This window comes from Nicotiana tomentosiformis, chromosome 9 (assembly GCF_000390325.3).
Source record: "Nicotiana tomentosiformis chromosome 9, ASM39032v3, whole genome shotgun sequence".
Taxonomy (NCBI): Eukaryota; Viridiplantae; Streptophyta; class Magnoliopsida; order Solanales; family Solanaceae; genus Nicotiana; species Nicotiana tomentosiformis.
The window spans coordinates 94,695,486-94,711,421 of NC_090820.1; the positions used below are offsets into that span (position 1 = coordinate 94,695,486).

At 42.6% G+C, this 15,936-nt stretch overlaps 1 protein-coding gene across 1 annotated transcript; it reads right to left on the reverse strand.

The window, feature by feature from the left end:
• Positions 1-3,809: 3,809 nt before the first annotated feature.
• LOC138899210 (uncharacterized) lies at positions 3,810-4,229 on the reverse strand. Its single transcript, XM_070185349.1, has one exon. It carries the CDS (start codon positions 4,227-4,229, stop codon positions 3,810-3,812), a length of 420 nt encoding a protein of 139 aa, XP_070041450.1.
• Between the last annotated feature and the right edge of the window lie 11,707 nt (positions 4,230-15,936).

Below are 15,936 nucleotides of genomic sequence, written 5' to 3' on the forward strand. Positions count from 1 at the left end.
GAAGCTCACCAGCTTCTAGTGTAATTGCACCTGCAGAGTGGAAATCACGGGTGCGATCTCGCAGAAGCGAGAAGTGAGCCGCAGAAGTGGCCAGGGAGGAAGTGAGTAGAGGTCTTAGGTGCGAGGTCATTTCCGCACCTGCGATACTGCAGATGCGGATGGATTTAGGCAGAAGCAGAGTTGGGCTGATCTGGGCAGGGTGCAGGTACAAAGGGTTAACCGCATCTGCGAGCCCGTAGGTGCGAGCAAGGCTCCGCAGATGCGGAGTTGAGGGAGAGACCTGTTTTCGCATAAGCGGATGGAAGGCCGCAGAAGCGCCTCCGCAAGTGCAGAACCTTGAGCGCAGATGCCGGCCTGGGGGACTTAAGTGATTTTCGCAGAAGCGGAGGATTTACCGTAGAAGCGGTTCCACGGGTGCGGATATTTGGTCGCACGTGCGAAAATCCTGGGCAGATTATTAAAACAAGGGTTCATGATTTTGGCTTCATTTCAAACATTTCAAGCACGATTTAGGCGATTTTTGAGAGGTCTTTCGAGAGGATTATTGAGGTAAGTCCCTTGTACTCATATTTGATCAATAATATTGCATCCCCATTATTTTTCCACCTAGTCGGTGTTTATTTAAGATGTAGGTTGGGAGTTTGAGGCTAGGGATTTGTAGAGTTTGATTTGGGTGTTTGGGTGACGATTTAGTGTCGGATTTTGATAAATTTGATATGGATAGACTCGTAGTTGAGTGAGATTTCGGGTTTTGTGACTTTTATCGAATTTTGATATGTGGGCCCGGGGGCTGGCTTTTGAGCCGATTTTTTATTTTGATTAATAGTTTAGCATTTTCTTATAGAGTTGATTCCTTTAGACCCTATTGATTATATTGCATTGTTTATGGCTAGATTCGAGGCATTCAGAGGCCGTTTTGCGAGGCAAGGGTGTGTTGGAGTAGAGATTTGCTCGATTTGAGGTAAGTAACAGTTCTAAATTTGGCTCTGAGGGTACGAAACCTCGTATTACGTGTCATGCATTTGGTTTGTGTCACGACCCAAATTTTCCCTCCGTATGACATCGTGACGGCACCTAATCTCTACGACTAGGTAAGACTAATAGTTGCGGAATAATGAAATGAAAACATAATTTTTAACAACTAACCGTTCAAAAATACACAGCAATCCCAAAACTCGGAACATCATAAATCACAAACTACAGAAGAAAAATCTAGTGTCTCTATACATCAGAGTCTAACAAAGGAAAAATACCGAAGATAATGGACATGAGAAAGAGTAGAAGGGGACTCCGAGGTCTGTGGACGCGGCAGATATACCTTGAAGTCTCCAAAGTTGTTTTGGCTCACCGATAGTGCGGCTGATAAGGAGTACCTGGATCTGCATACGAAAAACATGTGCAGAGAATAGCATGAGTACACCACAATCGGTACCTAGTAAGTGCTAAGCCTAACCTCGGTCGAGTAGTGAGGAGGTCAGGTCAGGGCCCTACTGGTAAATATACAATAAAACAATATAGAGTGTAATGCCTCAATAAAATAAAGTCTGAATTTAACAACAATGAAATCATAGAAGGTAATAGCTCAGTACACAAAAACACAACATGGGATCTCCCGAGATACTGTCTCGTAGTCCCAAACGTAAATGTGCAGGGGGATCTCCCGTAATACCATTCCGTAGTCCCAAAGTAAATATGTAAGACAGGGGGATCTCCTGGAATACCGTTCCGTAGTCCCAAAGTAAATGTGCAGTACAGGGGGATCTCCCGAAATACCATTTTGTAGTCCCAAAGCAAATATGCGATACAGGGGGATCTCCCGCAATACGGTTCCGTAGTGCCAAAGTAAATATGCAGCGCAAACAATAGAAATGCCACGAAATCTTACGATTTAGACTAAGTACCAGTCAAGGAAGAAGCGAGAAATTCACTAAGCATGTTGCACAGAGTTCACATAAGCAATTAAGACACGTAGACATGTTGTATTAGACTAAACAAGATAGCTACACATATTGGAATAACTCAAATAAGAATGAAAATAGATTAATACTCATTAAAATGGTATAACTAAAAATAAAAGGAAAACATGTTGCTACTCAGTAAGAAAATCGGGTTTTTCCACTACTAGCCCGTCTACGTACTCGTCACCTCACTCACACGGCGCTCACATATCACAATAGTTCCAAATCTTAAGGGGATTTCCCCCACACAAAGTTAGGCAAGCCACTTACCTCGAACCAAGCTCAATCAATCGGTCACAATGCCTTTCCCACGAATATCCGGCTCTGAATGGACCAAATCTAGCCAAAAGCAATTACATATCATAAATACAACCATAACAGACTCATCTAATTAATGAAATCAACACTTTAACAAAAATTCCGAAATTAACTCAAAAATCGCCCATGGGGCCCACGTCTCGGAATCGGGTAAAAGTCACAAAATACGAACACACATTCACTCACGAGTCTAACCACATAAAAATTACTCAAATCCGATCACAAATCCCCTTTTCAAAACTCGAAATCTTTGTTGAAGAAGTTCTTCCAAATTTTTCCCAAAATTTCAAGCCCAAAATACTAAATTAAATGATGAAATCAACCATAGATTAGTGAAATATAACTATAAAGGAGTTAGGAATCATTACCCATAAACTTCCTCCGAAAATCTCTCCAAATTTTGCTTTTTACCGAGCTCTCAATTAAATTTTTGTGTTATGAACTCAACCCTTGTTTTTGAACCTTAAACTCTGCCCAGGTGCGTTCTTCTTCGCGAATGCGACATCACGATCGCGAACGCGATGAACAATCTTCCACTGGCCCAAAATTCTTCCTTCGCGAACACGAGGGGACTCTCGCAAATGCGTACCTTCCACTGACGGACTCTTCGCGAACGCGGGAACCTCTTCGCGAACGCATAGGCTTAATGCATGAAGCTCCCTCTGCCCCGTTCCTCTATGCGAATGCGAGGACCATATCGCGAACGCATAGGCTTAAGGTCCCACACCTTCGTGAACGCGGGAACAACATTGCAAATGCGAAGAACAACTTAGGTGCCTTTCCCAGATGCTCTACGAGATCGCGAGGCACCTCTCGCGAACGCGATGACGGATTTTTCTGCAATAAAATACCAGAAATCTGCCACTTCTCTAAGTCCAAATATGACCCGTTGAGCATCTGAAACACACCCGAGGCCCCCGGGACCTCAATCAAACATACCAACAAGTCCTAAAACACCATACGAACTTAGTCGAATCCTCAAACCACATCAAACAACGCTAAAATCACAAATCCTCCTCCGATTCAAACTTAAAGAACTTGAAACTTCCAAATTCGACAACCGATGCCGAAACCAACCAAACCACGTCTGATTGACCCCAAATTTTGCACACAAGTCATATTCAACACTACGAACCTATTCCAATTTCCGGAATCGGATTCCGACTCCGATATCAAAATTTCCACTACCGGTCCAAAACTCTAAAATTTCAACTTTCGCCATTTCAAGCCTAAATTAGCTACAGGCCCCCAAAATACATTCCGGACACGCCCCTAAGCCCAAAATCACCCAACGGAGCTAACGAAATTGACGGAATTCTATTCTGGAATCGTCTTCACATAGTTCCGACTACGGTCCAAATCCTAAGACTTAAGCTCTCATTTAGGGACTAAGTGTCCCAAAATACTCTGAAACTCAGAACCAATCATCCCGGCAAGTCACAATAGCAGAAATAGATATGGGGAAAGAAGTTAATAGGGATTCGGGGCTCTAGCTCTCAAAACAACTGATCGGGTCGTTACATCCTCCCCCTCTTAAAACAATCGTTCGTTCTCAAACGAGCATAGAGACATACCTGAAGTGGTGAAGAGATGAGGATAACGGCGGCGCATATCCTGCTCGGTCTCCCAAGTTTCCTCCTTCACCGGTTGTCCCCTCCACTGAACCTTCACGGAAGCAATGTTCTTTGATCTTAGCTTTCTGACCTGCCTGTCTAAAATAGCCACTGGCTCCTCAACATAAGATAGATCCTTGTCCAACTGGACTGAGCTGAAATCCAACACATGAGAAGGATCGCCGTGGTACTTCCGGAGCATAGAATCATGGAATACCGGATGAACTCCTGCTAGACTGGGAGGTAAGTCAAGCTCATAAGCAACCTCCCTAACACGCCGCAATACCTCAAAAGGACCAACGAACCTTGGGCTCAGCTTGCCCTTCTTTCTAAATCTCATAACGCCCTTTATAGGCAAAACCCGGAGTAAGACCCGCTCTCCAACCATGAATGCAACATCGCGAACCTTTCGGTCCGCGTAACTCTTCTGTCTGGACTGGGCTGTGCGAAGTCTATCCTGAATTACCTTAACCTTTTCCAAGGCATCCTGAACCAGGTCCGTACCCAATAATCTGGCCTCGCCTGGCTCAAACCAACCCACTTGGGACCAATACCGCCTACCATACAGAGCCTCATATGGTGATATCTGAATGCTGGACTGATAACTATTATTGTAAGCAAACTCCGCAAGTAGTAAGAACTAGTCCCAAGCACCCCTAAAATCTATCACACACGCACAGAGCATATCCGCTAATATCTGAATAGTGCGCTCAGATTGCCCGTCCGTATGAGGGTGAAATGTTATGCTCAACTCAACCCGAGTACCCAACTCATGTTGTACAGCTCTCCAGAACCGTGATGTAAATTGCGTACCCCGGTCAGAGATAATAGATACCGGTATTCCATGAAGCGTGATGATCTCATGGATGTAGATTCGAGCTAGCTGCTCGGAAGAATAGGTAGTCATCACAGGAAAGAAATGAGCTGACTTGGTCAGCCTGTCCACAATCACCCAAACTGCATCAAACTTTTGCTGAGTCCGTGGGATACCAACAACGAAGTCCATAGTGATATGCTCCCATTTGCACTCCAGAATCTCTATATTCTGAAGCAACCCACCCGGTCGCTGATGCTCATACTTCACCTGCTGGCAATTTAGATATCTAGCCACATACTCTACTATGTCTTTCTTCATCCTACTCTATCAATAATGCTGCCTCAGGACCTGATACATAATCGCGACACCCGGATTAATGGAGTACCACGAGCTGTGAGCCTCCTGAAGAATCAACTCACGCAAACCATCTACATTGGGCACACATAGCCTGCCCTGCATCCTCAATGCACCATCATCTCCAATAGTGACCTCCTTAGTATCACCGTGTTGGACCGTGTCCTTAAGGACAAGCAGATGTGCGTCATCATACTGACGCTCCCTAATACGATCATAAAGGAAAGACCGAGAGACAACACAAGCCATTACTCGACTCGGCTCAGAAATATCCAATCTCACAAACTGGCTGGATAAGTCCTGAACATCTAACTCCATGGGCCTCTCTACTGCTGGTAGATATGCTAAGCTCCCCAAACTCTCTGCTCGGCGACTCAAAGCATCGGCCACCACATTGGCCTTCCCAGTGTGGTACAAAATGGTGCTATCATAATCCTTAAGCAGCTCCAACCACCTCCTCTGACACAAATTAAGATCTTTCTGCTTGAACGTTGCAGACTCCGGTGATCGGTGTAAATATCACAAGGAACACCGTATAAATAATGGAGCCAAATCTTTAAGGCATATACAATAGCTGCTAACTCAAGGTCGTGGACATGATAGTTCTTTTCATGCACCTCCAATTGTCTGGTGTAGGCAATCACCCTACCATTCTGCATCAACGTCGCGCCGAGACAAATCCGCGATGCATCACAATATACAGTATAAGACCCCGAACCTGTAGGCAATACCAATACTGGGGCTGTAGTCAAAACTGTCTTGAGCTTGTGAAAGCTCTCCTCACATTCCTCTGTCCACCTGAACGGAGCACCCTTCTGGGTAAGCCTGGTCATAGGTGTTGCAATAGATGAGAATCCCTCTACAAAACGACGGTAATACCTCGCCAAACCAAGAAAACTCCGAATCTCTGTAGCTGAGGACGGTTTGGGCCAACTCTGTATTGCTTCAATCTTCTTCAGATCCACCTGAATCCCCCCACTCTATACTATATGGCCCAAGAATACCACTGAGTCTAGCCAAAACTCACACTTTGAAAATTTTGCATATAACTTCTTTTCTCTCAAGGTCTGAAGTGCAGTCCTCAGGTGTTGCTCATGATCTTCCCGAGTCCGGGAGTACACCAGAATGTCGTCAATAAACACAATGACGAATGAATCAAGATAAGTACGAAACACGCTGTGCATTAAGTGCATAAAAGTTGTTAGGGCATTGGTCAGCCTAAAAGACATCACAAGGAACTTGTAGTGATCATACCGAGTCCGGAAAGTAGTCTTCGGGATATCTGGCTCCCGAATCTTCAACTGATGATAGCCGGAATGTAAATCAATCTTGGAAAACACTCTGGCACCCTGTAACTGATCGAATAAGTCATCAATACGAGGCAATAGATACCTGTTCTTCCTTGTGACTTTGTTCAACTGGTGGTAATCAATAAACATCCGCATAGAACCATCCTTCTTCTTCACAAATAAGATAGGAGCACCCCAAGATGACACACTGGACCGAATGAAGCCCTTATCAAGCAATTCCTTTAACTGCTCCTTCAACTCCTTCAATTCAGGAGGAGCCATATGATATGGAGGAATAAAGATGGGTTGAGTGCCTGGCAACAAATCAATGCCAAAATCAATATCTCTGTCGGGCGGCATGCCCAGAAGATCAGCTGGGAACACATCTGGAAAGTCCCTCATTATTGGAACTGACTCAACTGTGGGGGTATCAATACTGACATCTCTCGCATGAGCTAGATACGTGTCACACCCCTTCTCAACCATTCGTTGAGCTTTAAGAAAGGAAATAACTCTGCTGGGAGTATACTCTAAGGTACCTCTCCACTTTAGCCACAGTAAACCTGGCATAGCCAGCGTCACGGTTTTAGCGTGACAATCAAGAATAGCATAATGGGGTGAAAACCAGTCCATGTCCAAAATAATATCAAAGTCTACCATGCTGAGCAATAATAAATCGACTCTGGTCTCAAAACCACTAAGAGCAATTAAACACGACCGATACACGCGGTCCACAACAAGAAAATCTCTTACAGGAGTAGACACATAAACAGGGGAACTCAAAGAATCCCGCGATACGCCTAAATACGGGGCAAAATAAGAGGACACATAGGAATATGTAGAGCCTAGGTCAAATAATACTGACGCATCTCTATGACAGACTGGAACAATACCTGTAATGATAGAATCAGAAGCGACTGCCTCTGTACGAGCAGGAAGGGCATAATATCTGGCCTGGCCTCCCCCTCTAGGGCGACCTCTACCTCCCCGACCTCCACCTCGGGCTGGCTGAGCAGGTGGGGTGGCAGCTGGTGCTGTAATCATAGCCTGAGGACCCAGTGGAGCACATTGTGGCTAAGAGGTCTGTGGAGGTGCACCCCTCCTAAATCTGGGGCAATCCCTCACCATATGACGAGTGTCGCCACACTCAAAACAAGCTCTGGGAGGGTGTGGCTACTGTGGCTGGCTCGGGCAAAGTCTGCTGGACTAGCCGCTAGGAACACCCCGTGCAGGAGGCACACTAGATACTAGCGGTGCATAATAAGGCTCTTGTGGCCTAGAAGGGACCGGAATACCACTAGCGGCTGGAAGAGCTGAATGGACGGGGCAACTCACATAACCCCTACCATGGCGAGCGGCTGGGGCATGAGCACCAGATTAAGAACTAGTCTCTCAAGACCTCTTGGCCTCTATCTCCTCTCTATCCCGGGTAAGCATGTCCTCCAATCTCCTAGCGATACTCACAACCTGCTGATAAGAAATATCCATCTCCAACTCCCTGGCCATACTAATCCTGATGCTGGGGTGGAGTCCCTCAATAAACCGTCGAACCCTCTCTCGAATTTTTGCAACCAAGGTCGGTGTATGTAGGGCCAAATCACTGAAGAGAACTGCATACTCTGACACAGTCATAGATCCCTGGCGCAGCCACTACTACAAAAAAGGTTTTTAGCACCATTATTTAGCGGTAATAAATATATAGCCGACAATTTATTCGCTAGACTCAATCCTTTACTGGCAAATGAACATTGGCCATGAAAACTACATTTTCACTGACAATTGACAAATGTGGCTGGTAAAAGCTAGCAACAATTTTTCAGAAAACTTTTTATTAGTTTATTTTCCCTCCAATTTATTTCATTGTTCCCTCCTTTAATTTTTATTTTTGCATCCAATAGAATATGTATTTCTTTTCCTTCATATCTTGAATTCATCATTTAAGAGCCCTCATAGAATAGATAGGCTGCTCCTCTAAGCTGGAATGTAGTAAAGGAAACCCCGCTCGTCTCCGCTACGCCCATAGTATGGAGAATACGATGACACTCCTCCAGAAAACCCTGAGCATGATCTGTAGATTGTAGCCAATCCGCTGAAGGTAGGTGGGTGATACTTCTTGTACCTCTCAAGTCTAAGCTGCTCCACCTCAGAAGTTACTGCCCTAACCTCGGGCTGAGCTAGAGCTACCAACTGCATTGGTACAATCTCTGGAACCTGGTCGACCTGAACCCGCTGCTCTGGAGTACCGGCGATGGGAGTCTGTGCTCCTCCCCCGGCCTGAGATATGGCAGGAGCAAGTGGAATCAAACCAGCCTGAGCTAAGGTGCTAAACATGCTCAGAAACTGGGCTAGAGTCTCCTGGAGGGCTGGTGCAGGAACAGGTGCCTCAGGTGTCTGCCCTCCAGCTGGAGCTACTGGGGTCTCCTCTGTAGCAGCTCGTGCGGGTGCTCTGGCTGCACCACGTGGATGTCCTCGGCCTCTACCCCGGCCCTGGCCCTAGCCTCTCGCGGCTCTAGCAGGGGGCGCGGGTGCCTGTTCATCAGATCCTCTTGTACGTGTCATCACCATCTTTGAGAGAATAGAATACAGAAGTTTAGAATCTTTGAAGTCAACAATTTTCGCACGATAAGGAATCAAAGTAATGAAATTTTCCTAACAGTTCCATAGCCTCCCGAAGATAAGTACAAACGTCTCCGTACCGATTCGCGAGACTCTAATAAACCGGCTTGTGACTTACGATACCTATGAACCTAGAGCTCTAATACTAACTTGTCACGACCCAAATTTTCCCTCTATATGACGTCGTGACGGCACCTAGACTCTTCGACCAGGTAAGCCTAACAGTTGCTGAATAATGAAATGAAAACATAATTTTTAACAACTAATCGTTCAAAAATACATAGCAATCCCAAAACCCCGAACATCATGAATCACAAACTACAGAAGGAAAATCTAGTGTCTCTATATATCAGAGTCTAACAAAGGAAAAATACCAAAGATAATGGACATGAGAAGGAGTAGAAGGGGACTCCGAGGTCTGCAAACGCGGCAGATATACCTTGAAGTCTCCAAAGTTGTTCCGGCTCACCGATAGTGCGGCTGATAAGGAGTACCTGGATCTGCACATGAAAACCATATGGAGAAAGTAGCATGAGTACACAATAATCGGTACCTAGTAAGTGCCAATCTTAACCTCGGTCGAGTAGTGACGAGGTCAGGTCAGGGCCCTACTGGTAAATATATAATAAAACAATATAGAGTGTAATGCCGTAATAAAATAAAGGCTGAATTTAACAACAATGAAATCATAGAAGGTAACAGCTCAGTACAATAAAACACAACAGGGGATCTCCCGAGATACCGTCTCGTAGTCCCAAACGTAAATGTGCAGGGGGATCTCCCAGAATACCGTTCCGTAGTCCCAAAGTAAATATGCAAGACAGGGGGATCTCCCGAAATACCGTTCCGTAGTCCCAAAGTAAATATGCGATACAGGGGGATCTCCCGGAATACCATTCCATAGTCCCAAAGTAAATACGCAGCGCAAACAATAGAAATGCAACTACATCACGAAATCTTATGATTTAGACTAAGTACCAGTCAAGGAACAACCATGAAATTCACTAAGCATGCTGCATAGAGTTCACATAAGCAATTAAGATACGTAGACATGTTGTATTAGACTAAACATGATAGCTACACATATTTGAATAACTCAAATAAGAATAAAAATAGATTAATACTCATTAAAATGATATAACTAAAAATAAAAGGAAAACATGTTGCTGCTCAGTAAGAAAATCGGGTTTTTCCACTACTAGCCCGTCTACGTACTCATCACCTCACTCACACGGCGCTCACATATCACAATAGTTCCAAATCTTAAGGGGATTTCCCCCACATAAAGTTAGGCAAGCCACTTACCTCGAACCAAACTCAATCAATCGGTCACAATGCCTTTCCCACGAATATCCGGCTCTGAATGGCCCAAATCTAGCTAAAAGCAATTACATATTATAAATACAACCATAATAGACTCATCTAATTAATGAAATCAACACCTTAACAAAAATAAATTCCGAAATTAACTCAAAAATCACATGTGGGGCCCACATCTAAAAATCAGGTAAAAGTCATAAAATACGAACACCCATTGACTCACGAGTCTAACCATATAAAAATTACTCAAATCCGATCACAAATCCCCTTTCAAAACTCGAAATCTTTGTTGAAGAAGTTCTTCCAAATATTTCCCAATTTCAACCCCAAAATCTGAAATTAAATGATGAAATCAACTATAGATTAGTGGAATATAACCATAAAGGAGTTAGGAATCATTACCCAAAAACTTCCTCCAAAAATCTCTCCAAATATTGCCTTCTACCGAGCTCTCAATCAAATTTTTGTGTTATGAACTCAACCCTCGTTTTTGAATCTTAAATTCTGTTCAGATGCATTCTTCTTCGCGAACGCGACATCACGATCGCGAACGCGATGAACAATCTTCCACTAGCCTAAAATTCCTCATTCGCGAATGCGAGGGGACTCTCACGAACGCGTACCTTCCACTGACGGACCCTTCGCGAACGCGGGAACCTCTTCGCGAACGTGTAGGCTTAATGCCTGAAGCTCCCTCTGCCCCGTTCCTCTACGCAAACGCGAGGACCACATCGCGAACGCGTAGGATTAAGGTCACATACCTTCGCGAACACGGGAACAACATCACGAATGCGAAGAACAACTTAGCTGCCTTTCCCAGATGCTCTACGCGATCGCGAGGCACCTCTCGCGAACGCGATGAAGGATTTTTCTGCAATAAAATACCAGAAATCAGCCACTTCTCTAAGTCCAAAAATGACCCGTTGAGCATCCGAAACACATCCGAGGCCCTCCGGACCTCAACCAAACATACCAACAAGTCCTAAAACACCATACAAACTTAGTCGAATCCTCAAACCACATCAAACAATGCTAAAATTATAAATCCTCCTCCGATTCAAACTTAAAGAACTTGAAACTTTCAAATTCGACAACTGATGTCGAAACCAACCAAACCACGTCTGATTGACCCCAAATTCTGCACAAAAGTCATATTCAATACTACGGATCTACTCCAACTTCCGGAATTAGATTCCGACCCCGATATCAAAATTTCCACTACCGGTCCAAAACTTCAAAATTTTGACTTTCGCCATTTCAAGCCTAAATGAGCTACGGGGCCCCAAAACACATTCCGGACATGCCCCTAAGCCCAAAATCATCCAACGGAGCTAACGGAATTGACAGAATTTCATTCCGAAATTATTTTTATATAGTTCCGACTATAGTCCAAATCCTAAGACTTAAGCTCTCATTTAGGGATTAAGTGTCCCAAAACACTCCAAAACTCAGAACCAATCATCCCGATAAGTCACAATAGCAGAAATAGATATGGGAAAAGCAGCTTATAGGGGTTCGGGGCTCTAACTCTCAAAACAACCGGTCGGGTCGTTATAGTTTGAGGTGACACACATACTAGGTGACGGGCGTATGCGCGTGCACCATGGAAATTTTGAGTTGGTCAAATTCCGTGGAGCCGTGTAGTTGTTTAATCTGTTGTTATATGTACATTCTCCATGTAGTGGAGAAATTGACCTACAAATCGTGTTAGAAATCATGTTTAGACTATGTGTTGGCACTGTAGGGGCCCTTAGAGGTCGTGTACATGTTGAATTAATTGCTCAAATATTATTTTGTACTCAGTCACAGTCTTACCTGTTTATTATATCTCAGTATCTATTGTTCCTTGTTGATACATTATATCATTTCTGTTGGAGTTGATTTTCATGATTACTGAGAGCTCGAGAGACTGGAGAGATTGATGATTGGGTGAGGCCGAAGGCCTGATTGTGAGTTATCCGTGCAGTACGTGAGTTGTCCATGCAGCACGTAAGTTGTCCGTGCGGATTATAGAGCTTGGGCTGAAGGATCCCCTCCGGAGTCTGCACACACCTCCGGTGAGCGCAAGTACCTATTGAGTGCGAGTGCCGAGTGTTGAGTGAATGGGAGGGATGGGTGATTGTGGCCCTGAGAGGATGTATTTGATTTTATTATTATTGCGCTTAGCTGCCATGTATCACTGTCTTGAAATCTCTGAAAGAAATTACACTCTATTTCAGTTGAACTTGATATGAAATTATTGTTTTGACCTTAATTGTCGAACTTGAAAGCATGCCTACCTTCTTATGTTAAAATCACTGTAATTGAACTATAACTGTGAAGCTCGTCACTACTTTCAGTTCTTTATTTAGTCTTGTTACTTACTGAGTTGGTGGTACTTACGCTACACCCTGCACTTCATGTCCCGATCCAGGTATTTTCGGACATAGTGGGTGTTGATTCTTCACGCAATTGATCTTTTGGAGATTCCAAGGTAGTTGCATGGTGCTTCACAGTCTTTGTTTCTCCTTCCCTATCTTTTCACTTATTGTATTTAGTTTCAGATTATCATAGACAGTATTTTTCCGGACTTGTGATGCATAGGTGCTTATGTACTCAGTGACACTCTGATGTTGGGAATTTCTGCATTGTATTTTGGATTTCTATCCCGATTATGAAAGCTTTTATTGTTTAAAATGCTTAAATTCATTTTCTATTAAAAGTGTTAGAATATTTTTAAATGTCGGCTTGCCTAGTACCGTGATGTGCGCCATCACGACAGGGTAGGATTTTGAGTCGTGACAATTTCCAAACACACCTCCAGCAACTAATACAAGCACAACCAATGGCAGGGGAAGGGGAAACAACAGTAGATTTGGCAGGGATGCATTTCCAAATGCACCTCCAATAACTGCTCCTAGAAAACTTACTGTTGGGGTTAAAAGAACAAGGGGAAGAGGTGTTAAATCTGCACCACCATCTGATGGATAGAAGAGGCCAGGAAATATTGGTTTTGGATGTTACACCAACCCTACAACTTAAATGGCTGTCATTAATGTAAGGACTGGCTATTCATAACTTCAACTTGTTATTATACCATTTTTTATGATTCTATATGATTTTATGCTAATTTCAGTAAGGTAGTACAGTGAACAAGTTGTATCATATGGGACTAAGGTTGTGAAGGATACTAGTACAGTCAATATTGATCTTGGTTTTAAACCTCCTCGGCTTAAGTTTAAAGGCAGAAATGCTATAACTACTTCCGAGCTACAACAACTAAGTGCAAATAGGAGAAACCAAATTGGATCTTCATCAACTACCTCTTCAGTTGCAAGTCTAGCCCCTCCAGCGCCATAGTTGTGTTAGGATTGTGCTATTTTGAGTTTGAGTTCATGTACTTTGCTAAGTATCCAGACTTGGATTAATTATTGTGTCTTTTTCGGGTCACTAGTTGGCACTACTTTAAATTGTAAATACTTTAGTTGTTTGGAATTGTGACTAGTATTGTAAACACTTTAGTTGTGAATGCAATTTAAATGCTATTGGTAGCCTCAGTTTAAAGCATTCGTGTATGTGCTTTTATGAAGCATTCAGTTTAAAGCACTCAGTTGGTAGCGTCAGCAGCCTTTTGCATAAGTTATGAATGCAATTATAGTGCTTTTTCTGCATAAGTTGGACTGTATGTGCTTAGTAAATCTGGAGGATGGTAGGTTGCGATGGTTGTTTGTTAAAACTTATCAGTTGAGTTCATGTTACAACTTCAACATTTTAGCACTTCGAGTTTCATATTTGAACCAATACATAAAAGGCAATTGCAGAAAAATTCTTCATTTCATTGAAATAAGGCCACATGCCATAATTACATTCAAACAAACTAGATACACCCAAAATATATCAACCACCGTTACAAATACAAAATACAGCAGCTAAGACACAAAATACAGTACCTACTCCAATCACCAGCAAAACCACAACAACTTCAATGATCGACGACACAGTAGCAAACCCAAATAATTAGCATTATTACTATAATAGAAGCCAATTTCTTCCTCCATATTCTTGCTCGAGTCCTTTATTCTTCAAAAGCTTTGATCTTGTTCAACAAACCCCATATAATTCCTCCATATTCTTGCTCGAGTCCTTTATTCTTCAAAAGCTTTGATCTTGTTCAACAAACCCCAAATAACCCTATTCGCTTGGCTAGGAAGCTTTGAATACGGCTTATGCCGGGATAAGTTATGTTGGGATTAGTTATGCTGGGATTAGTTATCCTATTTTTATCCATTATTTGGTATGTTGTATTAAAAATGACAATTGCATAATTTCTAAGAAGCATGCATAAGTTATCCCGACACTAATTACCCCACCCTCTACAAGGTATAAGTTATTCCGGTACTAATTATAATCCCGAGATAACTTATACCAGGTTTGCTAACCAAACAAAGTATTAAGGTGGTATTAAATTTTTATACCAGCAATATGCCTTCTTATACCTCATACCAAACGACCCCTTAGTGTTTATATCAACCACCATTACAAATACAAAATACAGCAGCTACTCCTACTACCAGCAAAACTACAACAACTTCAACGATCGACGACACAGTAGGAAACCCAAATAATTAGCATTATTACTATAATAGATGCCAATTTCTTCCTCCATGTTCTTGCTCGAACCCTTTCTTCTTCAAAAGCTTTGATCATGTTCAACAAACCCCAAATAACCCTATTCACTTGGCTAGGAAACTCGTCGTCAACCCATAGAACCTCTTTCCAGGATTAGATGGAGACCATGAAGCTTTCAATTGACATTCATGACCACACATGCATGAATCGACTCTTGGTGTGAGAGACATGATTGAGAGCTTAAGCCAAGATTCGAACACAAATGGCGAGACTACTTTCAATTTGAAGAGAAGAATAGAATTTTTAAACCAGAAAATCAAGAAAAGGGTGAAGAAATAGGGCTAGATTTAAGGGAAGGGTGAAGAACTAGGGCTGGTAAAAGGGAATGAAGGTTTAATAACAGGTAATTTGTCATATCAAACTTGATATAGTAAGCTCATGTTAAATTTCTAACGTATCCAAAGAAGTACTAATGGAGTCAACTTGGGTACTTGTTACCGGTAACAACCACATATTTCATGCAGATTTGAAGGCACTTAGTGTTTATATCAAACTAACAGATGCATGATATGTGTTTGTATGTAAATTTATAGCTGCTAACTTAATGCATCCCCTGATCCAAAGGTGAGCTATAATTTCGTACGGTGAAGAGGAAAGGAAGAAGTCATTGTAAAGGAAGATGTCATTTATCATTTTCGTTGTCTGCCTAAAGGCTTATTAGTAGCTCTTAGGTTCTCTGTCAGTAGAGTGATAGCTAAAACCTAGGTATGTTTTCTGGCACTCGTTCCTTATACCCGGAAAACTGATTCATAAGGAAAGGAGTTTACGGCCAATTCCCATATAGAAACTACTTAATCATAGTTAATTAGGATATATTCTTGTATTATTAAATTATTTAACTATAATAAGTTGATATGATTTTGGTGTAAATATGTATTTCTTCATCATATATCTTCTTAAGTAGTATCTTATGCGAACGTAACGGATAGATTGCTAATAAAGATGCTCTTGAAGATTTAGATCGAGTCACACATTCAATGTAA